The 25886-nt window shown below is 43.1% G+C and overlaps 2 protein-coding genes and 1 long non-coding RNA gene across 6 annotated transcripts in view; 2 read left to right on the top strand and 1 right to left on the bottom strand.

Annotated features, from left to right (window-relative positions):
• LOC149859929 (uncharacterized) overlaps window positions 1-8367 on the top strand; it is a 34006-nt gene extending 25639 nt beyond the window's left edge. Inside the window, exon 3 of the long non-coding RNA XR_016443429.1 lies at window positions 8051-8367. This is a non-coding gene — a long non-coding RNA (uncharacterized LOC149859929). The remainder of the gene's footprint in view (window positions 1-8050) is intronic.
• Window positions 1-15958, bottom strand: part of LOC149859928 (protein FRA10AC1) — a 58807-nt gene extending 42849 nt beyond the window's left edge. Inside the window, exons 1-4 of the mRNA XM_090056623.1 lie at window positions 15581-15958; window positions 9899-9966; window positions 7637-7732; window positions 7511-7556 (exon numbers count right to left, since the gene is read on the bottom strand). Of these exons, the coding sequence (XP_089912749.1) occupies window positions 7511-7556; window positions 7637-7732; window positions 9899-9966; window positions 15581-15613 (243 nt within the window). The 5' untranslated portion in view covers window positions 15614-15958. The remainder of the gene's footprint in view (window positions 1-7510; window positions 7557-7636; window positions 7733-9898; window positions 9967-15580) is intronic.
• Window positions 15959-15989: 31 nt separating this feature from the next.
• The window catches only part of LGI1 (leucine rich glioma inactivated 1), a 36209-nt gene continuing 26312 nt past the window's right edge, over window positions 15990-25886 (top strand). For 2 of the 4 annotated variants that reach the window (XM_090056620.1, XM_090056614.1), the window contains exon 1: window positions 16185-16227. Coding sequence is in view for 1 of the 4 variants with exons in the window: in XM_090056613.1 (XP_089912739.1) it covers window positions 16000-16227 (228 nt within the window). In the remaining 3 variants the exon portion in view is untranslated. Of the gene's footprint in view, window positions 16228-17347; window positions 17535-25886 lie in introns of those variants that run through there. The other 2 variants (XM_090056613.1, XM_090056619.1) reach the window with 2 other exon arrangements.

The raw sequence follows: 25886 nt of genomic DNA, 5'->3' as shown, positions 1-25886 counted from the left end.
TCAGAATCTCGCCCGCCACGACTTTGATGGTTAAATATATAATGTGGAGGCTGCCAGTTTCCCTAATGGACGGTCTTGTTGTTCGTCCCTATCCCAGACAAGGAGGACGCATATCGAATCCCCAAAGGGCAATGCGTGCCTCCAAGCCTCCCCCTCAGCACGCCCCAAGCCTCGCAGCTGTTCTGGGGGACGCTTGCGTGGTCCCTCGCCCCTCTGGTGCCCTTGTTCTCTCTCTCGGGCACCGGGGCTCCTCGCCCACCGGGCGCCTCCTTGGGTCGGGCCCCTCTCTCACCCGTTCCCCGCGCCCTGGGCCTGTCCCGCTGGCGCCCAGCTACTTGCTGGCGCCTCCTGGGTCCGACTAGCTAGCGCCGCTTGATACCGGCGCTCCTGGGCCGGGTTCTAGCCGGCACCTGGCTAATCGCCGGCTCCGTCTTAAGTCTGGAGCGCTCCCGCCGCCCTAGTCTCGGCGCCCTTGGGCCGGCTCGGTCCCTCTGCCCGGATCTCGGGTCTCTCGCCGCCCTAGTCTCGGCGCCCTTGGGCCGGCTCGCTCTCGCCGCCCTAGTCTCGGCGCCCTTGGGCCGGCTCGCTCTTGCCGCCCTAGTCCTAGCTCTACCGCCGTCCTAGTCTCAGCGCCCTTAGGCCGGCGCTATCGCCGTCCTAGTCCCGGCGCCCTTGGGTGGCTAGCTAGGCTGCTCTTGCCGCGCTAGCCTTCGCTCTATCGCCGCCCTAGTCTCGGCGCCCTTGGGCCGGCGCTATCGCCACCCTAGTCTCGGCGCCCTTGGGTGGCTAGCTAGGCCTGGCTATTCGGCCCCTCTCTGGGGCCTCGCCCCTCAGGGGCCTTTACCGCGCTCCCCGCGCTTCGCCCCTTTGGGCTTCCCCACTCTGGGGCCGACACGCCACGCGCCCCGCGCCCTGTCTCTGCCCCGCTCCGGGGCCTTGCCCTCTCTAGGGCTGACTCCGCGCCTCTTGCGCCCTGTCTCTGCCCCGCTCCAGGGGCCTTGCCCTCTCGGGGCTGACTCCGCGCCTCTTACGCCCTGTCTCTGCCCCGCTCCAGGGGCCTTGCCCTCTCGGGGCTGACTCCGCGCCTCTTGCGCCCTGTCTCTGCCCCGCTCCAGGGGCCTTGCCCTCTCGGGGCTGACTCCGCGCCTCTTGCGCCCTGTCTCTGCCCCGCTCCAGGGGCCTTGCCCTCTCGGGGCTGACTCCGCGCCTCTTGCGCTCTGTCGCTGCCCCGCTCCGGGGCTAAACACCGCCCTTCTGGGCTGGGGTCTGTAACCCCACACACTGCGCCTCCCTGGCGCAATATAATGCCCAGCAGCACCGACACTAGTGCCCCTGGCACTGTGCCCCAACTGGGCACTGGGACCCCCAAACTGTTGGGGAGCTCCCTTGAGGCCTCCGCGCTCCCCTACAGCCTCACCCGGTCCTCCGGTGTAAACTGTAACGTAATACTCAAGCCATCTGGCTACAACATAAACAAACGCTCCACACGCCTAACAATACCTCCAAGCCCCGCCAGGGCTCTCAGTCCTACCTGCAGTCAGGGTGATCTTGTTCCCTGCATCATTGCAGCCTGTTAGTGGGGTAAGGCTGCAACCACCAACTCAGGCCACTCAGCTCGAGCCACAGAGCTCCTGCTCCTGCGGCAGCCAGAAGGGAACTGTGTGTCCAGCTCCGGCCTCAGCTAGTTATAAAGGCCAGGCCCTGCCCTCTTCCGGCCACGTGACCACCTGGTTGTCCTGGCAACCAGGCACCTGAGTTGCCTGGGTGATTGACAGCTCTGCCAATCACCCTCACAGTCACGGGGCACCTCTGTGACAAGACATAATGTGAAACATATTTTATAAAATAAAGCAAGAAGCAAAACAAAAGGCATGGGGACAAATACATCGCCACAGATGAACTTAAAACAACAGTATAACAATGGATATTTAAAAGTACATAAAATTTACTTAGGTGATATTTATGGATGTTGAGACTTGGGTAATAAATTTTCTTTTGTTATGTCTCAAGCAATGCATTGAATCAAGTTCACTAAGAACTTATTTCTATCAATATACTGCCTTCTCTTACAGTAAAAGGATGTTATGGGCAACACATTGTATTTTCTGTTGGAAGGTTCCAAATATTAACTCAACCTCAGCTTGTTTCTTTTAAAAAATGACAGACCTATGTTCAAGGATACAGTGAGGAGCTTTTATTTTACAAGGAAATTATATTTAACATGACAAAACTAATAGTGATTAATTTCATGGAACCTTACTTTTTTCTCTCACTGTTCTCCACTTCTATCACCCTAGTTCAGTAATTCTCAACCAGGGTGCTAGATCCTGCAGTGTGAGGCAACAAGCAGATAAGCCAAGCAGACCAGCCAAGTTCAGGCTTGTCCTTGCCTGGACAATCCTCTACCCCTACTGCCCAGCCTCTGTGTAAGGAGGTAAGCACTATAAATGTATAAATTAATTTTTGAAATTGGCTGCCACTCAATTCACAAAAGTTATGGAGAGGTATCCAGTGGGGGGGGGGGTGTACCTCAAGTCCAAAAAAAGTTGAGAACCACTGCCATAGATAAATGACTTACTCCTAAAAACAGAAAGGAAAAAGCAAAAAAAGCAAAAGCAAGAAAAAAAGAAGTAGAAATAAACCAAAATCAGGCTAACTATACAATGCTCTAAGAAAGCAAAAGAAAGTATAGGGAGAATCAATTCTGCTACAAGCTTTTTAAAAAAAATCAGCCTTTGCTATTAGTGTTACTAAGTGATTACCATAGACATGTGACAATATATGGAAAAGGTACAAGAAAAATAATGTAAGGACACAACAGCAGTGTTAATTCCTTTGGAAGAGCTCTTCACTATGTTATTTAGCACAGCTCTCTCTTCTAGGACTTTATTATCTCTTGGTCAATGCAGCAACTAGCCTTCAGCCAGGACATCATATTGTTACAAAACAGATTCATAGAAGTTAGGGGCTGGATGGGACCTCAGAGACCATCAGCTCCAGCCCCCCTGCTCAGGCAGGAAAGACTGCTGCAGTCAGATGACCCCAGCAAGGTGTGCAACACATAGAGCCTTGTCAACTAACACAACACTTAAACATATGGCAAAACCCCCACCCCAAAGAACTTACAACTTAAATAATATAGGACAAGACAACTTAAAAAAGTTCAAGAGATTTCAACTTAGGACATCTCTACCATATGAAGTTAATGAATGTTACCTTTGTTTCAGTTTGATTTATAAGAGAAAGAGATGACTGAGACCATTCCAAGCAGTTAAATCTCACATTCTAATTTGCGTTACTTCCCAAGTAAAGTTTGGCAGAATTACCATATCAAAATGGTTGAAGTCCTAATGTCTCAACCTAAAAATTGTTCCTTAAGAAATTAAAACAGAAATCAAATCAAAGACTCTTATACAATAATATAAGAAGGTACTTCAGAGCAAACAAATGTTTCTGTGCTAATGATCTGTCCAAAAGTTTCTTGGGATCACATTACTCGTCACAAAAATGGGTGGTAGACGTACTGTTCAGGCCAAATTTGACCTTTTTGCTTACCCACAACTGAAACACAGTCATTCTGTATTTCTATGCAGCCATTCTACAGCAACAAATAGTTACATTATAGGGAAATACATAATGGAAGTAAAGAATAACTTCTCAAGTTAAAGAATCCAGAGATGAGCTGTAGATCTATTTTTTTTTAAACACACTTTTGGCTAAACTACATTCAAATTTCCCTTTTCAAGACAGTCATTGTCCACAGTGAAAACCGAGCATATTTAGTTATATTTAGGAACCTACCAAAAAAAAAAAAAAATCGCAATTTTGCCATTTTTGCAGAAAATACCATTTCAGCTATGCCTCATGAAAAAGCATGGGGTCCACACTTTTGGCAAGCTTCCTAAAAAACCTCACCAAAATAAAATGTTTGCTCCCTCTGGGAAGCCAACAGTCCTTGTGGCCACTGCGGTTCAGCCACACAGCCTGTCAGAGGAGGATAAAAGGGAGCTGCTGGCATGGTAAGATGGCTGCCACCCCCCTGCCATCTCTTGCTGCTGACTGTAAGGTTGTCCATCATATGGCCCTGCCCCTCACCACCAGCCAGTGAGGAATAGTGTGGCCATATGACAGTCCTTGCAGCCAATCAGCAGTGAGCAGCAGGGCCACAGGGGCCCCATAGCTAGTCAGGGAAATGGTGGGGGCCTTATATACTCTGCCTGCGATAATGGCTACCAGGTCCGCAGTCTGCCCGTGAAATCAGCCAGCAGCCACCTCGACTTCAGTAGACCCCTAATTATATTAGTAGCACTAGTAAAAAGTCAGTACTAGCCCTGTTGTCCACGTTTCAGAATTCAGGTTCTGCAAATTACTTAACGTAATCCTCAGTATAGTTTGCCAAACTGGACTTTCCTTAACTATTCTGAGAACAGATGCTCAGTCCCAACAGAATAAAAATTAATTTGACTGCAGGTTTCAAAGCTGGGTAAAATAGGTGGCATTATTTTTAACTTAAATTCACTAGACCAGATAGAAAAGTATTGACAGCTCTGTTTTCAAGAGTTCGTTGTTTTTCATGTATACTGTATGTGCATTAGGGATAGGCATACTTAATCTTTGAGTCTGACCATAGTGAACAGCCTCAAGAGACAATTATTAAATGAAAACAGTGTATACTCAGAGAGACTGGCTCCCCAATAATGTAAACAGCCATTGCACTGACATAATAAAAAGTGTTCCCGATGCCACTAAAGAATAAAACATTAGGGTTGCACTGATACAGATTTTAGGGGCCAATACTGATGGCCAATTTTTAAAAGGAGGCATATTGGCTGATATCGATCCAATTTCCGATACAGCTGTGTCCAGCTGGTAAGTCTATTGTGGTGGAAGGGGAGGGGAGAAGGAAGGGGCACTGGGGGGCAGATCAACCCCCCCTGCACTGAGGTAGAGAGGGGAGCTGGGGCTGGGGCAGGCTCTGCCCAGCCAGGGCAGGACAGGGTGTGCTACGGAGCCGTGGCTCATCCAGGTAGCATGGGGGGGGGGGTGGCTCCTGCCGCTATGCACATCCTGGGAGGGAGGGGAGAGGAGGCTGCAGCTGCCCATCCTGCCTGTGCAGATCCAGGGGCGCACACCTCCCTACATGTCCTCCAGGGGTGCACACAGCAGTGGGAGCCACCCCCCCTCTCCCCGCATCCTCCTGGATGAGCTATGGCTAGATCCTGCGCCCTGCCCTGGCTGGGTAGTGTCCACCCCAGCCCCAGCCACACTCCCTCCCTCACCACGGGCGTTGATCTGGCCAAATTATCGGCTACATCAGGCCGATTTCTGATACAGTTAATTTTCTTTATATTGGTGCTGGTCCAATATCGGACCAATGTATCAGTGCACCTCTATAAAATATGTGAAGAAAAAATGAAAACTGCCTTGAGTTTAAAGTATTGTCTATCACAAGAAAGATTTGAATAGACACAACACTTTCCTAGTTTATTGAAAATCAAGAGTTGGAGAAAGTGAAAAAAAAACACACCAACACCTGTCAAATGAGTTGATGGGTAAATATCAATTAAGTGGCAGAAACTGATGAATAACAGTCACTACAACTACTGGGAAACCAAGTTATAATAAAAATCAATAATACTACACTTATACAGAATTCTTTCAAATGTTGACAACAAGGAAAGATTTTGGTCATTTTTCTGTGCTCGTGAGAGTAACATCAGTACAGTATCAAGCTGTCTGTCAAGGTTTTTAATACATGTAAAAAAATATATAACTCTTCAAAATCTGCCTATTCTATTTTGTGGGATCCTGAAACAGATCCATATATGCTGATCATAAAAGACCAAAGTAACCATAAACAAGTCAGAATGTAAAGACCATCACAGACAGGTCTTGTAGTATACATTTACCAACCAGACTGGCAATCAATAGAATACAGTACATTACTATCAACATATTACAGTGTGACAAATCACAAAAACTTGTTTTGTGGGTCACATTCTTCTCAACTCAGGTGAATAGGTGTAATGGACCACAAAATGCTGCATTCTCTACTGCTAAAGTTTCACCTTCCCCTATTACAGCAGGGGCCAGCAAGCTTTTTCAAGCTGCAGGCTGGAACAATCCAGCCCCTGTCCAACATGGGCCAAGTGACTTTAGCGGCACATCAGCAGGGCTTTCCTTTCACCCCCACCAGAGCCACACAGCTGAGAGCTGCACTTGTGCCACTGCCGATTCCCCAGCCTCCTTCTCTGTAGCTACAGCGTGAGCACAGCTTCCAGTAGAGGGGAGCTGCACCAGAGCCAAGCAGCTGGAAGCTGTTTCCATACTGCTTCCACTTTTTCCATTCCCTTCTGCACCTCCTAAAGCCAGCCCAACCCTGGCACACTCACCACTGGCTAGAAGTGCGCTCAAAACAGCAGCCTTTGGGGGGGGGGGCAAGAAGTATCAGCAGCACAGGCACAGCTTCTAGCTCCCTTCCAGTTGGAAGATGCACCAGTGCTGCAGCCTTGGAAAAGGACAAAGACAGGGCAGAGAGAAGCAGCAGCAACATGAGCACAGCTTCCAGCTCCCTAGCCTTGGAGCAGTTCCTTGCTGTTCAGCCCCAGCACAGGCCCTGTAGCTCTGTGTATGCTGTTGACCCCTGCATTATAAGTTGGTTTCATCACTGAAATAATTATTTCTGAGATAAACTCCATACAAAGAAAAATTATTTTACAGGAGACATTTTGTAATTCAGCACAGCAAAGTAATAGTTTTGCTGAATTTTTGTACTGAAGTACAAAAATAATCAGACATGACAGTCTGGATCAAAAATATTGTTAAATTGGTCTGTAGCATAATGTGTGTAAAAGGCAGTACCTAAAATTATGCTTTCTTGAATAGTTTGAACTAGATACTGGGTTTCTGAGTTTCCAGGACAAATAAGTATACTTGGATAATGTTAGCTTCACATAGAATTACTTTCTGTGTACATTCAAAAGAGAGGGAAATTAAAGGACCAAGGCTGGTTGTTACAACCAAAACAAAACATGTTCAATGCATGTAATAATCTAGTCAGAAGTATGCTGCTGCTTAAGCACTGATTATGTTAGGGTGAATTTAAAAACACCTTAGGCAGGCAAATATGAAATACTTAGACCAGGGGTGGGCAAAATGCAGCCCTGGGACCGGATGCAGCCTGCCAGGCCATTCTATCCAGCCTGCAGGGCCCCTAAAAAATTTAGAAAATTAATATTAAACTGCCCTGGGCTGCCTGTCATGCGGCCCTCGATGGCTTGCTGAAACTCAGTAAGCGGCCCTCTGCCCAAAATAACTGCCCGCCCCTGACCTAGACCATAATGGCAAAAAAAAAGTTATTTGAAACAACACCCAAGCTCTACAACTGCACCGAAATTCTCCAGGTAACTGGGAGACTTGCATTAAATTTTTCTGGCAAGAACATTTGCCCTAAGTGAAAACCTGAGAAAAACTTGTTTTTGCTCATGTAAACAAAAAAATTAAAGGATACAGCATCCATGGATATCAAATGAAATCTCCTGTTTCTTGCTTCTTCCCTAGGAGCAGAAATAGTTATTTTGTTTGAGTAAATGTTCCATTTTTATAAAAAACAGTCTCTGATAAAAGTGACCAATACCTATCCCATTCTTCTGCTGCAACTTGTCGGTATGCCACCTTGCACTGTTTTACTTTCTGGAATGGCTTTACAAGAAGAGCATCTTCATTACTTGTTCTATGGATGAGGAAAAAGCAAAGAATTAGTCAATAATTTCCATATACAATATATTCTAATGCACCAAATGGAATTTTGAAACCCACCAACTCAAACATAAAACATTTTAATGATATAGCATTGTTGTACAGTGTAGCATCATCTGTCTTATTAATTTCTGTGTTAATAAAATCAAATTGAAAGACAGTGGTGAGTCTGGATGTACTTCATTAGGTTTGTATTAAAAACCACGTCTAGAAAGGCACCTGCTTCTAAGTGGCAGATACAGAATCCCTTAAGACAGCACCTCTTATATTCCAACAATATTGTCTCTTTCAGAATCACAGCATAAGAGCCACACAGCCGGTGAACCATTTGGAGCATCTGCTGAGATAGAAGACCTGTCAAGTTCCTTCGAGATCTATATTACATAGCCCAAGGACCAGAGCATCTCATTTAATAATCCCTTGCTTCTCTCTACCTCTGAAATAACTATATAGACCTATGTTCCAAAACAGAGAAGAGAAAGGAAGGTTCTAGAGAGCCAACATGTTTAGAGACAAATTACTGTCAATAATGCTTTTTTTCTTCCTCTTATGGTATTGTCCCCACAGAACTCCACAGTAGTAGATTTACTAACACTGACCCCTCTGAAGTTGTGGGCTGAAAAGCACTGCTAGCTCCTAAACTAAAAATGTTTTTAAAAAAATTAACAAAATAGTAAAAACAAAATAAAATGGAAGCTTTTTTAACCTCAACCTTACATATTTAGTTAGACCTATTTGTCCATCATTTTGAGCAAAGGAGTACTTAGTTTTATTTTGGCCCCAATTGTTGGGCAGAGAGGAAGTCAGAGACCCATGAAGCAGGAAGCAGAGTATTTATATTTTTAATCTATGGAATATAGAACTTTAGAGAATTAGACGCACCAATTGCTCACAAACATCCTAGACTACGTGGCTGGGCACACAATTCCTACTGCAGGGAGGGATGGAAGCAAGGAATGGCTCCACAAAGGCAATGCCATGAGGGAGATTTTTTAGATATTTTTGCAAACGTGGGAATACATTTCAACACAAGGCAGTGAACCTTCATTAGAACATTACTGAGAGCCAGAAAGAGTATGCCAGAACAAATGGTAAAGAAGATGATTTCTTTGAAACAGCTCCCAGTGTTGAATATTTCATTTGGCAATTTGCATGATGTAATGCATAATGGCACTTACAAAAAAAACAAACTAAGACTGAACTAAAACCTTGAATATTTTTAATAGAGAACAACTACAAAATCTAAAACAACCCACACAACGGCCAAATTTCTTCTAATGAGTAAAGCACTTTGAAGGTCAGGCCCAAAACGAATCCAACACAAAACATTTCCCTTTACCACCATTAAAGAAAAAAAAAAAATACATTGTGCTCAAAACCTGATTGTAATGGAGCCCGATAAGCAAGAAGACTTGAAGAATAAAAAAGTCCTTGAGGAAAAATAAAGACAACCAAAAATTTTAGTATTGTGGACAAATGGTTAGGAAAGCACACTTACACAGCACCAAAAGTTTCCCCAATAAAGATGACAGTAAAAATGCAAAGTTCAGGGTGGCAATTTGTATAAACCACTAAAGAAATTAACAAGGAATTGGGTTTAAAGAATGGAATGTTTTTTACATCTCAAGGGCTAAGTGGAATTTGATCCATTTCCTAGGTCTCTTGAATTCAGGTTCGTCACAGAAAACGGGCTGGAAAAATTAAGTAACAATCAAGCTGCATCAGCAATTCATTTTCTTCAAGCAGGTGTTCTATTCCTACAAGGCCTGCTGCCACCTGGCCTTGGATGCTTTGATCTCTCTTAGCAGTTCCACAGGTCCTGATGGGTGTAGAAAAATGACAGGAAAGTAAACAGAGCAGCCAAACCCCAGCAGTTGATGCTAATGCTTGGAAAATGAAGCACTCAACTGTGAGAAACAAGAGGCACAGAGACACCAGATGGATGTAGCAGAACTGATATTTCTCAGTTGCTCCTTGAAGACAACAGGCTCTGACAAGCCTGAGGAGCAAGAGACACAGGAATCAAACGTTTAGCCTTATTTTTCATAAACAGTTTCAATATCAGAGTTAACCCACTATGCCAGGGTCTCTGGTTTACAGATGCAAGTCTTTTTGGAAAAAAAAATACAAGGTAAATTACCTTTTGACAGATTTCTCTCCTTTCTCATCATCACTAAAATCAGAATCATAGCCATCCCGACTCTGTACCTGAAAATAATTTAAAACAACATGACCAGTAAGCCTAATGAATAAAAATGATGACAGCATAATAATCTCCACAGTGCTTCACTTCCGATTTAAGAACAACAACAAAAAATAATGCAGTTGTTACTTTCTAAACGGCTAAACTCATTGGACAAATAAGTATATTCCCCCTCCCCTACACACACAATATAATGCAAAGTGACTATATTCTCTCACAGACCACTTCATTTTATCACATCCTCCAAATCATTTTATACATGGATTTATTTAATCTCCCCATACACCTAGATTATTTAAAAATAAAATACATACTTGCCCCATCAACTCAAGTAGTCTCTCCAACCCAGTAAGAAAGCTAAATACTTTCCCCAAATTTTACCTACAAAGTGACTACTCCAAAGAAACGTTCTACCTGTATTTTAAAAAACAGCTTTTGGGGTGATGAAGGGAATTAGAGGCCTGTAAACTCTACACCTGTTCCCGGCTAATTTTTTGAAATGGCAATAAAAGTGGTAAAAGGAGGACATCTGAAAGATTTTGATATAACCAAGTCTAACTAGCAGTTTCTGCAAAGGAAAATCATGTCTCACTAATGTCTTAGTATTCTACAAATAAGCCAAGGAATAGTATAGTAGAGGAAGGAGAACCAGCCAACATACTTAGATTTCCCCCCCAAAATTGACCAGATTCATGGAAGAGTCTACTAGAAGCCTAACTAGTCACGGGATGAAAAACGAAGTATTTTCATGAATGAAAAATTAGCTGAGGCAGAAAGAAAATACAATTAAATGGTGAATTTAAGAACCTCAAAGTCTTTTACTACATCCTGGGTGTTGTTCAATACATTTATTTATAATCTGGGAAGGGGGTAACCAATAAGGTAGCTATATTTAAGAACAATGACACAGAATCAGTTGAGGTTAGCTAACTCTAGTACAGTCTTTAAAGGCCTTCAGACAGACTCAGTCAAGCTAGGTGAATGGAAAAGACAACAGCAAATGACATTCTACATTGATACATGTAAATTAATGGATACTGGATAGATAAAATTAAAGCTATGCATATACATTAGAGGATTTTAAATTAATTTTATTGTCTCAAAAAAAGGAAGCTGGAATCACTGTGACCACTCAATGAGACCTCTGCACTGTGTGCAATTGTGGTCAAAGAAAGCTAGAGATGTTAGGATGCAAAGGCACAAGATGATGAATAATAAAAACAGTATTACAATGCTTTCATATAAATCAATGGTATAGCCACAGCTGAGATAATGTGTGCAGAACCAGTCATCACATCTCAAAAAAGATATTGCAGAAACGATAAGATTTAGAGAAGAGTAATCAGAATGGTCAAGGACATAGAAAAAGGCATATGTATAGAGACTGAAAAAGCAGCAAAGTAAAAGTAGTCATAACAAAAGTATATAAAACAGTACATGGCATAAAAACAAAGACTGACAACTTCTAATCTCCCCATTTCATAATGCAAGAACAAATGGACATCCAAAGAAAATGAAAGATTTCTGAACTGAAAGAAATTAAAAACCAAACCAAAGGAAACATTTTTCTATCTGGGATTAAACTGTGGAAGTTGCTCCTACAGAAACTCACTAAGACCAAGACCATTACAAAGTTCAAAAAGATACTGGACATTTGTATAGATGTTAAGGAGACCCCAAATTCTCAGAATTAGTAACATCACATTTTGGAACAGATAATAAATCGTGTTCAGCCAACCTCTAACTCATAGAAATCAGAATGATACTTATGCAGGGACAATTTTTTCCAAGATGTTTCTGCACCTCCTTCGTAAGCATCTGATATTGCTTACTGTGATATACAGGATATTGGACTGGGTGCCAATTCCTACATCCTGGGTACATCTACACATACAATTTACTGCAGAGTAGACTAATCAGCTCCTCAGTGGAGCATGTGCAGGTATTAGGGAGCAGTAAATTAACTCTGCCATAAGATAGTATGGCAAAGTACTTGCATGTGAGCAAACATACATGCAGACTGTAACAGGAACTGGCTGGGGCACAAGGGTGCTAAAGTGTAGGGGCTGCCTGCTGGCTAGCCTCAGCCAGCCCCTCTGCTGCCCAATGCAGCCACCTGAAGCCTGGGGCTGACCCCTCAGTCCCCTGCCAGACTGGGTCTGCTCAACATGCTGCAGTCCCAAGTGCATGTGTAAACACTACACCTGGGAGCAGCCAATGCTGGTGCAGTTAATTACATCATATTAATTTCACATGTGGATTCTTCCCCCTACAACAAAAACCTGAGAGAATAATTACTGAATTGAAGACAATTACTGAATCTGGACTCTTCCACCAGTTCGCGAGTTCTTGTTGTTTTCATCAACCATGGCAATTTTGCCAGGACAGCCTCTTAAAAAGACAGAAACAAACCACAGAAGAGTTTATAGACCAAAAATGACACTGCACCAAGTAGTAAGTTGGAGGTGAGCACAGGCTTCAGAGTAGATGTGATATTCTCCCTACAATTAATACAATAATATGACATTTGCAAATGGTCACTCTTCCTGTATCTTAAAACCCTTCTCATATTCTCTCTCTCCTCTTCTGAAAATTCTTTGGAGCAGAGATTGACTGTATGGTGCCCAGCTCAATAAACCCTGTAATAATATATGTTAGCAAACAACTAACAGAAATAGCACCACTTTAAAAGGAGTGGGAAGGTACAACTTACCCTAGCTGTAAAAAGAAATTCCTGCCTACCAATATTACTTCATGAAGATTATGATAATGTGTGAGGGCTATGTTCTCACACTTGCAAATATGATACTGGAAAGTAAAAGGTATCATTTAAAAGTTTTGCCAAGCCATTGGTGGGCTTATATTTTGCTAAATACTGCTATCTCTACATGGTTACTCAAAGTTATTAAAAACCTTAATTTCTTAGGAAAGGAAAGCTGGAAGAGACCTCACAAAGTCATCTAGTCTAGCCCTCTGCTCCAGGCAGGATCATCAATGGCTAAACCATCCCAGTCAACTGACTGCCCTTAAAAAGTTCCAAGGATGGAGATTCCACAAATTCTCCCAGTTACCTATTCCAATACTTGGCCAGTCTCATAGTCAGAAAGTTCATCCTAATCTCCAACCTCATTTCCCTGCTTACTCTTGAGGACTCTGTTCCTAGTTCTGACCCCTACAGCCACAGAAAAAAGCTTAGGCATTAGCTGCAGCACTGCTGTAAATGAAGTATACCAATGAGGTATATGCATTGGGGATGTACATCGTATGTATGAATTTCCTGAAGAGCTACCATTTCCATCCTCACTATAATTGTCTTGCGGGTATTTGAAGACTTTCATCAAAGCCCCTCCTCCCCACAATCTGATCTTCTGCAGACCAAACCCCAGCTCTTTCAGACTTTCCTCACAAGTCATGTTTCCCAGGCCTCTAATTATTTTTGTTGCTCTCTGCTGGACTTTTTCAAAAAGCATGTGTACAGATTGCAAAGAGGGGGGGAAGAATGGACATAACACTCTGGGAAAGGCCTCAGTGCTGAAGGGAGTGGAAAAATCACTTCCTTTGATTTGCAAGTGACACTCCTATTAATACAACCCTGCACATAGTTGGCTTTTTTTGCAAAAAGATCTCACTGTTGGCTCATATTCAGCTTATGGTCCACAATAACCTCCAAGTCCTTTTCTGCAGTTCTGCAGCCTAACCAGTCATTCCCCAACATGTATTTGTGCATGCATGCAAGTATTTTGTCTCATGCATATGACTTTGCATTTGTCCTTGTTGAATCACACTGACCTGACTGTGGTCCAATTTTCCAAATTATCCAGGTCATTCTGTATCCTACCTCTACTCTTTAGAGTGTCTGCAACTCCACCCAACTTAAGTGTTGAATGGCTTTAAAAAAAAAAAAGCCAAAAGACAACTTCTTACTTTTAATGTTGTTTTTGGCTCCTGTTTTTGTTTTGAAACTGGCTTCTCTTGCCTCTCTCATGCTTTCTTCTAGGAAAAAGAGGAAGAACTATGCTGGAGGAATCACATCTCTCCAAGATTTTCTATACAACCCAGTAATTTCCCCTTCTCTTGTTCCCTTGTAACACAACAGATCTCCCAGAGATGCATCACTTCTTGGGAGAGAAACAGGTGCTTACTGAAATATTACTGAGGGGTAAACAGATTTACCAAATAATACCGAGTAGTATGAATGATCACCTTTCTATTCATCATCTTCCTAATAATCTTGTTCTTTTCATATTGCAGAGACATAGCTGTTGCTTAGGCATTAGCTGCAGTGCTGCTGCAAAGCCCTATGAGGTATGTGTATTGGGGAGGTACATCATGTGTATGAATTTCCTAAATAGCCATTATTTACAACTTTTATGTAAGTATGTAAGGTGTATGCTCAAAAGGTATGCTCAGGAGGAGGGCAGATGAAATGGTTCAAGGACATCCTCAAGGCCAACTTAAAAAAATGCAACCCATGTCAATTTGTGGGAGACTATCGCCCAGGACTGCTCTAAATGGAGCTGCATGGATCTCAGTACTTTGAAACCTCATGACAACAATAGGAGATGGAAAAGTGGGAGTGGTAAAAGCAGGGCGTCCCAGACCTACAATCAAGAATCCAGCATCATCCACCCCAGACATAAACAGTCTACTGCAGGTCAGATGTATTTAACCCCGATAGGCCCCATCAGCCATCTTCAGACACACAATCATGGAAGACAATCATCCTCAACTGTGAGGGATTGCCAAAGACATTCTTTATATTTTTCAGAAGAGCCCTCAAGTGACAAAGGAGTCAGAAAAATATCACAGATACCAATCTGCACTGTTGTTGTGCCCAAATGGTGCCAGAACATGCCCTGATGTAGAAGCAGCAATGGCGTATAAATCCTCCCAACACAACGCCATCACTCTAGTCCACATTTTGTTGGAACCTGTGCTCTGAGCTATAAAAACTGCCATCTCCTGTCAAGCTGCTCACTGAATGGCATGCGCCAGACCCACAAGAGCTAAGATGGTATTCAGCTCCAAAAGGCTGTGGCATTTCCAGGCCACTTCCTGAACTCTTTTTAGGTCGACCAAAGAAGGGAAGTGGAAAACCTGCCACACACATGCTATACTACCTGGTCAGCAGCCCTAAAACTTAGGCACCGCACACAGGTGGCACTCACACGGACAGTGCCTGATGAAGGACTGGCCAAATAAAAATTAAGCCTTCATCCTTTAAAGTCCCCAGCTGGCTTTGTTGGTGGGGGTCCAGCCCCCAGCTTCAATAAGCTCAGCTTGCCCCGGCTTTTCCCCAAGGTGGTCAAATGAAACGCAGCCAGTATTTCTGTGATAAGAGCATCCTGGCTAAGGAAAGGCATCGCCTGGCGCTGCTTGGGGCAGCTGTGCGGGTCAGACCCGAAGACAGGGTGTCAGGGAAGGATGAGTGGAGAAGTCCACGGGCCCACAGGTGCTGAGGGAAGAGCAGGGGGCCCTGGTGTTAGGGCAGTGCGCGGACAGAGCCTCCCACCGCCCTCACAGACCCCCAGCGCCGCCGGCCCCAGGCCTCAGGAGCTGCGGGTGATGGGTCGCTGGCGGCCGCCCACGGGGAGGGGTGGGGTATGGTCGGGTACTCACGGCCTCGGCGAGCAGCAGCTGGGCTGGCCCCATGGCTGCGACGGGGACGCGACCCTACCCGGCGGCTGCTGCAGCCCGGAGACAGCGACTGGGGCTGACTCCCGCGGCGTCCCTCAGCGACAAGGGCCCGCCCGGAAACCGCGGCCCGCGAAACAGAGAGCCGAGCCGAGCCGGGTGTCCCGCGCTGCAGGGGGAGGTAGCGGGATCCTTCCCCGATCAGGGCAGGCGAGAACCTGGGAGCGGCGCCTTGGGCTGAGGCCCGGATCGGGGCTGCCCCCGGCAACCTCGCCTGGGCCTTGGCCGAGAGGCAACGGCTGGGTGCGTTGCTGCGGGCCTGCCGCCCGGCCTCGCGCCGCCGCCGCGGCCACTGCTCGCAGGGCAAAGCCGCAGATTTGTCCACCGTTTTCTCCTTTAATGGCATGGGGCGGCAGGGCCCCTCTCTCGGGCCGCACAGCACCGCACCGAGGAGCCTCCGGGGACTTATTTGCAAGTCCGCCGAGCAGGTGAGGTCCCCCCTGCCCTTCCCCTCAGGGCTCAGAGGCACCTCCCTCTCCTCCCCGCCCCGCTGCTGCTTTCTCCTCTGTCCCGGGAGCTCGCAGCTGCTCCGTCCTCTCCAGCCAGGCTGCGTCGGAAGCGTCTGGACAGCGGTGAGCCGGGCAGCGGGAGGGAGAACAGGACGTGTCTCTGAGCTGGGGGGATCCTTAGCTGCTTTGTGGTCTTGGAAAAGTCCTCGGAGGCTCCCAGCGCCCAGTCTGGGCGCACCAGCGTGGGGAGGCTGGGAGGGAGATGCAGCCACCCTTGCAGCACCCCCTTTGCCAAATCCTGCATCCTCCCCCGGTGACTCTCTCTTCAAGGACGACAGTAATCTGCTGATACAGTTTGGGAACTTTGAGCTAAGAGGCACATTGCCTTCCATGTAGGTGGCCCTTTAAAAAACCATCTTTTCCCTCTGCAGTTAATTACATGTCACCTCAGTGGGGAATCCCTGGTCCACATCCTTCTGTGACACGGCTAGGACATGCATGTCCAGGTGCTGACTCTTCTCTTTCCAAAGTGGCTATGCAGTGCCTCAGCCAGCACCTACCATAGCACAGCCAACCCAACCAGCTCCGAACCGGAATCAGCCTTTGGTTGTAGGAGTGATCTCCACAAGACCCCTGGGAATTCCAGCTCCCCACAGCCTTCCCTTGGAATAGGTCCTTGTTTCTACCCGAGATACTGATTCCTGGAGTTCCAGATACAAATGTCGAACACAGAGTGACTTTCATTATTAGTAAAACATGCTGATCTTTATTTAAAAACAAAATACATTTTAACTGAATACTGTAGTGTACACCAGAAATATCTTGCAGCCTTGATAAGTATTCTGTACCTAACTCCTAGTTTATGAATTTCATTTAAAAAAAAAAACAGGAGCACTTTTCTCTTATAGATCTGACTCTGTTTATTGTAAGATATAATTCTGAAAGGAAATGAGGGTGATGCTTATGTGTCCTAAAGAAAGACATGACAGGCTAAATTCTCTCCTCATTTATATGTATCCAGTATTTCACTGAAAACTTACTGAATGTGGCCCATTTCATTTAAAGGGCAATGACTATCCCTTGCAAAAATGGCATTTGTCTTAATTAATAATTTAAATATTTCATAATAAATAATGTACATATACCAAGCAGTAATAGCAATCATCTTCTTTTCATTGTTCCACTCTTAAGGAAATACCAGTCTGCTTTACTATGAATTAATCCTGACGTGATTCTGAAAACTGGGCCAACATCATGATTGATTATGATGATAGAAAATGGAGAAAGGCAAAAAGATGCAAGATTACAATTCTTGAAACTCTTCATTGAACTATAGCCATAAAAGCTTGCATAGGGTCAAGATAAAGTTCCTAGGATAAAGGAAAATTCTATCATGATGAAAACCTCCATTGCTATTCTTGTTTATTAAGGTATTTTACAAATTAATGTAGTAACCACTTTTTTCTAAGAATAACTAGAAAATTTCATTTTAAAAAGGTACACTTTCTGACTGATTTCTTTGACAGTATACTGGGCCTGATTACTTTTCATATTAAAGCTTCTGTGGCTCTAAATAAACATTTTATCACAGGAAAAGATGCAGTCATTCAGATATTTGTGTCTGTTTTCCTGGGATAAATCCTAAAAAGTCTCACAAGATAAGAAGTACTAACAATTTATGACAAAGTGCATACGAACAGTTGTCCCAGGATTTCATCACTGAGTCAAATAAAAGCAGTGATGCATTCAGCTGCTCACTAAACCCCATTTAGAAGGGTGATGCATATATGTGCCAATCCCAGGATATTTTTTTTTCTTGGACAACCATAGGCACAACTTGTCCGGGGACAAATGCAACATCTGTTCCTAGCCTATAAAACTGACATAGCATTAAGAAATCTTGAATTAAGTAGAAATAGTCCCTTCGGGCTGTCTTCTGTGTAGGAAGTCTCCATAACCAAAAGGAATGCATTATAATTTACTAATGACCCTGGTCTTAGTCCCCATCATGTGGGGTTATGGCCATACCCCACTGCAACGGCCATTTTTTCTTTAACATATGGGAAGAAAAAGGTAACTCCAAGACACTTTGGGCCTCCATTTATTCCTGCCCAAGGAAGAACAGAGAAATTGAGACTCACTGCATCCAGAAAGCATAATTCAGATGTTTATTTAAAACATTTAAGGGAAAAAAGTCTCCTTTTGGCTTAGTTTTTCAAATCCTTCACAAATTCTGTGTACACAGGCAGAAGATCAAATATACCTAGACTGTCCTTGACGCATGTCTGTTCTTAAAAGCCTCCAAAAATGGAAATTCCTCCTAATCCCAAAGTATCCTATTCTGGTGGTTTACTACCCTTATGGGCTGAAAAGTTTTTCTTAATATCTCATCTAAACCTTTATTTCAAATTGAGCTGATTTATTCTTGCTGTACATGCAGTGGATACAGGATATAATTTATCACCATCCTCTTCACAACAATATTTTTCATATTGTAAGATTCAGCATGTTGTTCTTTCTAGCCCCCATTTTCTCTTTTCTAAACTTAGCAAACTCACTCCTTCTGTCTGAACCTCTATCATTCTTGTTGCTGTTCCCTGGAATGTCTCCAGTTTGTCTACATCTTTCTCAAAGTGTAGTGCCCAAAACAGGACACAGTTCTTCAGTTGATGCCTCAAAGAGTGCTAAGTAGAGCAGAATAATTACCTCCTGTGTCTTACATACGACACTCTTGTTAATACACCACAAATGAGACTCGCCTTTTTTGCAACAACATCACACTGTTAACTCATTTAGTTTGTGATCATCTATATTCACTGCAGCCCCTTTTCTGCAGTACTGTTGTCTAGTCAGTTACTCCCTATTTTGCATATGCACATTTCCTTTGGTTATGTGTCTCTTCTTCCCAAATGTAGTACACAGAATTCCATGTTTTTGATTTTCCCCTCAATTTACTGTCTGCAAATTCTATAAGTGTACTCTGTTGCATCTTCTTTGTTAATAATATAATAAATGGAAACATACCCAGGACAGACCCCTTTGGTAGCTCAATTGAAATGCCATCCTAGTCTGACCGTGAACTACTCTTTAATTGGAATTTTCAATCAATTCCATACTCACCTTACCTTGATTTCATGTAGACCACATTTTCCTAGTGTGCTTATGGGAAAGTTTTATGGGACAACGTCAAATATAGATGCAGTTGTATTTGTTTGGTTGATACACACATTTTATTTAATAAAAGTTCCCCTTTGTACTTCTTTTTTTTTGGTAACAAAGTGTCAGGCAAATATCAGGTGTATTCATTGCTTCTAGAACATTTGTTCTGTTTTATGTTATCCTGAAGTGGCATTTTTTACCTGCTATTTTAAAAAGTGATTACAGTCATTAAAGTAACTTTGTAAATATGGCAATATCTTATTCAACAAACCTGCCCTGTAGTCCAGAGACCAATTTCCTTGTTCTACTGACAAAAATAATTCATACAGTATTGGTTTTTACTTCTATTAGTGGTATCAAGTCAATAAAGCTACATCTGAGAAAATGAGCCAGCTTCTATTCTGACTCAAATACTGCTACAGAACCAAGTTCCAGTTGCAGTCAGATTTTTCTCTGAGTTATTCCTGTTCAGCACCTGAGAAGACAGAAATCAAACATACTAGAAATATAAAAAGCCCAATATGTTAATGGCCAAATTTTCAAAACAGTTCAACACCCATTGTGCTTATCGTGTCTTCCATTGTGACACTCAGGAAAGATGTCACACCAGCTGTGTATCCAACATGATCAACAGTATTGAAAATTTGGCATCTTATTCTGGTCTCTAAAAAGGAAGACTTTTTTGAAAATCTATGTGGGTCAGAGTTGAAAGACAATAGTATTGTGTAGGGATGCATGAGGCAGAATTTGGCCCACAGAATCCTTTTTACAGACAATGCAGAAAGTATACAGAATATACTGACATTCCAATTCCAGTCCCTGTAATGCCAATTGTTAGGAAACACCATTTTAAATGAAAAATTAGCGAATTTGATCTCAGAGTAGCTGAGAAACAAAAATGGAACTGACTTAGCTGTTCTTAGTCAATTTAAAAAATAGAATCACATTTTTGGGCCAGATCCTTATCTAGGGCAAACGGGCTTAAATGCAGAAATGCCAGTTAATACCATATGAGATTCTGCCCGTATAACAACAGTTCATAAACCAGATATTTTTTCTTGCTGACAGACTGGCAGTTTTACTCCTGAATATCCTGGATTTTATTATAAGTTACATACTTAATGTTACGATACTTTTTCTCACAGAAGCATCACTTTTATAGGACATTTCCTTTAACACAATAAGGCAGGTGTATATGAACCATTACAGTGCTACTTCAGAGAAGCTCTACTTAGGTTTCTCTTAGACTAATATGAATATGATGGTGTTTTGGAAGCCACTTTATTTAGAGAGCATACAGTTGAGTCTGCTATACTTAACAGAACTATCCTACATATTCCTAAAGTTCTATGAGATTTTCAGATCCCAACTAAAATCATTAAAATAAATTAACAGAGCCATGAGCTAATGCCATTTTTATACATTAGATAATGGCAGGATGGCCCAAGCCAAATTATTTCAGCTGCAGTAATGATGGTCCCTTTTTATTCAACAGTAGTTCTTGAAAGCAGTTACCAAAACAGTATACAGTGTTATAAAGTTGATATTTCTATATAAACTTATTCAATACAAAAAAACAAAAGTATCCATCTATTATGTACTGGTACCTAAAAAGATGTAGTGGTTGTTTTGTCACATAAACATGTCTAGAGCATCATTGCACTGTCACCCTATCTGCCATGTTTGTTCTGTGGCAGATTATTTCAGTCTCCTGAGTTTTCAGTCTGGCACTTAAGTTAGTATTAAATTCAGTAAAATTATACAGAGGTGTATGCAGACACAAAAAATATAGTGGATTTAGCCAACTAAGAATTTAATTAAAAAGTAATTATGAATGTGCATTAACTGCTCTTTTTTATTAACCTACGCTGAAATCAAAGGAATTCAAGAACTAATGCCTCCTGTGTATAGGGAAAAGAAGTAATTAAAATTTCATTTGGAGAGACTTTCAAAGTAAATTATGTTGAAAATACCTAAGCTATTAAAGTTTTCATAAGAGAGCAAGGAATGTGTAAATATATTTTTATGTGTAGAGCCACTCTGCTAGAAAGTGGCTCATGACAATCCCCCTGATAAAAAACACGGGGAAGAATTCTGTTTTCCAATTCTGTATCAGAAGTTAAATTGTAGGCAAAAGAACAGCAGAAAGTATCCATAAGCACAGAAGCCATTAAGGCACGGGCAGGTGAGAATTCCAGCAGCGCAAGTATTGTAGCATAGCTTATGTTCTCTCTAAATCATATTGTACTGGATTTGTTTTGTGCAAGTGTCCCTGCAGGACACGCTAGGAAATTTGGTCATCACACTAGACGACAAAGCCAACATATTTAACGATTTCTTTGCCTCCATTTTCCTGAGCAGGGACCAGACCAGTCACCTTCCCCCTGGGCCCCCCCTTACACCCCAAGGGAGGTGTACCTAGGCCAAGGGTTAGTGAGGAACTAGTTAGGGAACTTCTGGAGGGACTGGATGTATTCAAATCAGCTGCTCTGGACGGTCTCCACCCCAGAGTACGGACAGAATTAGCTGAGGTCATTGCAGGACCCCAGGCATGGCTTTACGAGCACTTGTGGTGCTCTGGTGTGGTGCCAGAGGACTGGAAGAGGGCCAATGTGGTTCTTATCTTCTAAAAGAGGAGGAAGGAGGACCTGGGAAACTATAGGCCAGTTAGTTTTACCTCAATCCTGGGCAAGCTTTTTGAGAGAATTATTCTGGTGCATGTCCACAAGGGGCCAGCAGGGGAGATTATGCTTAGGGGCAACCAACATGGGTTCATTAGAGGCAGGTCCTTTCAGACCAACCTGGTGGCCTTCTACGACCAGGTCACCAAATCCTTAGATGCAGGGGTAGCAGTGGACATAGTTTTCCTGGACTTTCAGAAGGCCTTTGACACTCTCTCTCACCCCATTCTCATTAAGAAACTGGGGGACAGTGGTGTCGACACCCACACAGTCAAATGGGTCACCACCTGGCTGGAGGGCCACACCCAGAGAGTGGTGGTGGACAGGTCATTTTTGACTTGGAGGGATGTGGGCAGTGGGGTTCCGCAGGGCTCGGTCCTCAGGCCAGCACTGTTCAACATCTTCATCAGTGACTTGGACGAGGGGGTAAGTAGCACCCTGTTCAAATTTGCTGACAACGCTTAGATGTAGGGGGATGTGGACACACTAGAAGGGAGGAATAGGCTGCAATCGGACCTAGACAGGTTACAGGGATGGGCAGATGAGAATAGGATGGGATTCAACACTGACAAGTGCAAAGTGATGCACCTGGGGAGGAACAACCGGCACCATACCTACAGATTGGGGAACTCCCTTCTTGTCAGTACAGAGGCGGAAAAGGATCTTGGGGTCATCATTGATGCCAAGATGAACATAGACTGGCAGTGTGGGGATACAGTCAGGAAGGCCAACCACACCTTGTCATGCATCCACAGATGCATCTCGAGCAGGTCCAAGGAGGTGATACTCCCCCTCTATGCGGCGCTGGTCAGGCCGCAGCTGGAGTACTGCGTCCAGTTCTGGGCGCCGCACGTCAGGAGGGATGTGGACAACATGGAGAGGGTCCAGAGGAGGGCCACTTGCTTGGTCAGGGGGCAGCAGGGCAGGCCCTATGAGAAGAGGCTACGGGACCTGAACCTGTTCAGCCTCCACAAGAGAAGGCTGAGGGGGAATCTAGTGGCCTGTTACAAACTAGTTAGAGGGGACCAGCAGGCACTGGGGGAGTCCCTGTTCCCCCAAGCACTACCAGGAGTGACCAGGAATAATGGTCACAAGCTGGCAGAGGATAGATATCAGGAGGCGCTACTTCACTGTCAGAGCAGCTAGGATCTGGACCAACTTCCATGAGAAGTGGTGCTGGCTCCTACCTTGGGGGTCTTTAAGAGGAGGCTAGATGTACATCTTGTTGGGGTCATTTGACCCCAGTACTCTTTCCTGCCATGGCAGGGGGTCAGACTCGATGATCTGCTCAGGTCCCTTCCGACCCTTGAAACTATGAAACTAAGTGGCACAAAGCATGTGAGCACATTTTACTATTAAAGCACAGTGAAAAAATACATATAGTCATTTCCTTGTTTCTTGATATAAAGGTAGTTTTGTGTATAATGGCTACAATGCAGATACATATTAATAATTTACACATTGTGAACATTGAGAGAAGCTATAAAGCACTGGCTATCAAGTGTATGCAATCTAGAAATCTTACATAAAAAAACAGAATGACAGGTCACTATCTTTTCAATAGCCCAAGGATGTGTCATTATTTTTGTTATATTTATTATTTATTTGTTTGGCACTCAGAGTGCCCTTAACCTTGAATATAGTACATGGAAAAGACAGGGTCTCTACACCAAAAAGTTTACAATCTAAACAGCAATTCAGCAAAGTGGATTCTAAAGTTCCCAATTGGCTTAGTGGAGACTAAAGCAATTACATTTGTTCCAGTAGATGCTTGTGCTTACAGCAAGAAGTTAAGGTACAAGAAGTTCCTTAAGAAGTTAAGGAATTAGTGAGTTACTTTCTAGGGCCTATATTATTAAGATTAGACAAGTTAAGTATTATATTTTCTGGTTCTTTTCCCTTAGATACTACAGATTTTTATAGCAGTGATGATTTTGTAGTTTGCAATAGCAAATGAGAGTGTTTGAGATCAGACGCATAGATCATTAGCGTTTTTTTTTTTTTAATTATACAGAATAAAATTTTACCTTGGCCCTTTTCTACGTTCTGGTTTCAATGGGATTGCTCGGAGGCTGAAGTACTATTCAGCGGGTGCATCTATGCAAGACTGGTTAATTAGTTGTGCAGTAAAATTTACGCTGTAGTAGTGCATGAGTAGATGCTGCCCTGGCTTGCAGGGGCATGATGGAGTCAGTACAAGGGCTTCCTGGAGGAGAAGTCCCAGGCTTGCGGGTTGTCCCCAGACCCCTTGCTAGCCAGGACTGCTCTAACCTGGCTCATCATGCCGCACACAAATAAACTCCAGAGCTTATTGCACATGTTCAAACAGTGTACCCAGGAGCAATAAACTCTGGAACAATAAGTACAGTAATTGCTTGTGCAGATGCGCCCAGCATGTATAAAGTTGGCAGTGGCTGGTCTGAAATGACCAATAGCTGATCATCTTGTAGAGACTGAAGGTCAGAGTTATGAAGATTATTCTGTGCAGTGAAGTGGAATAAATGAGTAAAACTCCTGCCTGCACCTACTTATAAAGCTGCTTATATAGTACTATACTTGATCAAGCCTTGATTTAATAAAACTGACTGCCAACCAGACTACAGTTGATTCTGTGCTAGAACAGTGCACCACTGATTGCCAGATAATTAAAATAATAATTGGTTATATTTCAAATTAAATACAATTTAACATTATTTCATGACAAAAATAATTCAGAAATTAAATATTGGTATTATCTATCTGTGCAAAGGGTTTTGAAGATGCATATCACATGATGGCATTTTAGGTCAGTGTAGGTATCTTATAAAGGGAAGAAGACAGTTAAAAATTCTAATATAAAAATATCAAACTGTAGTCTTTGTACACAATATAAATGGATTCCACAAGGTCCATAACTGTAAGAATTAAAATTACATTCCCATTAATTAGATTGTTAATGAAAGTATATATAGCACACAAAAATATTTCAGACAGATACTTTAGGTGAAATCCTGACTCTATTGAAGCTGCATTCAGTTTTTAAACAAAATACTCAACTATTAAGGAAGGATTGCATACCAGCCTGGGTACCCCAGCCTCTTCCTTTGTGGGCGCTATACAGACGCTATAAGATCATACCACCCCCATCACTCCACCTCCAGCCAGAAAGCAAATCTTCTGTATGTGGATCTCAACCCATCTGTGATGTATTCTAAACCTTCAGCATACTACCCTAGTCTGCAGAGCCATGGATGACTGAGTAGAAGGGAAATATAGCATGGAGCACAACATGAAATGATAGATGCAGTTGTTAAGGTGATTGTGTGAGAACCAGGTGCTATAGGTTCCAGTCCCTGTTCTGTCACAGACTTTCTATGTGATATTGAGGATATGCATACCCAGCACAGTACAGCGCCATTTACCCATGCCTGAGCTAGTTCTAACCAAGCCGGCTCAGATACCAGAAGCAGCACAGGCAAATTAGTGCTTTATTCATGGGCATAAACAGATTTAGGATTTTTTAAAAGGGGTGTGTGGATGGTGTGGCACTTCATCACATATAACATAACATATATTTCTCCAGAGCGGAGGCTTTCATAATATGGTAGGGGGCTTGCACTATTTTATTTAGTTTTAGTTCAAAGCAAAAAACAAATATAGCTATTAGAATGTGTACAAATTAACTAGAGTATATATAAAAGTTTTAAAAAAACACTACAAACCAGGCAAAAAATAGTCTATTAGTTCTTTAGTAGTTGTACTTAAATGTACATCTCTTATTCATATTCATAAAACAAAACCTAGCCTTTCTGAGCATCTTGACAGTGCATCCAGTACTTAAGGGTCAGTCATTGCTGCACCTGAATGACTATTACTGCACTTGAGTTAAGGCTTTTAACTAGAGCTAAAAACAGTCTGCATGGCTGTAAAATAGAAGAGAGACATTACCAGGAATGTCTAACA

This window comes from Crocodylus siamensis, chromosome 7 (genome assembly GCF_052110815.1).
Source record: "Crocodylus siamensis isolate JL-2025a chromosome 7, ASM5211081v1, whole genome shotgun sequence".
Taxonomy (NCBI): Eukaryota; Metazoa; Chordata; order Crocodylia; family Crocodylidae; genus Crocodylus; species Crocodylus siamensis.
The sequence above is the reverse complement of the archived record's forward strand: the minus strand, read 5'-3'. Positions and strand labels throughout refer to the sequence as shown.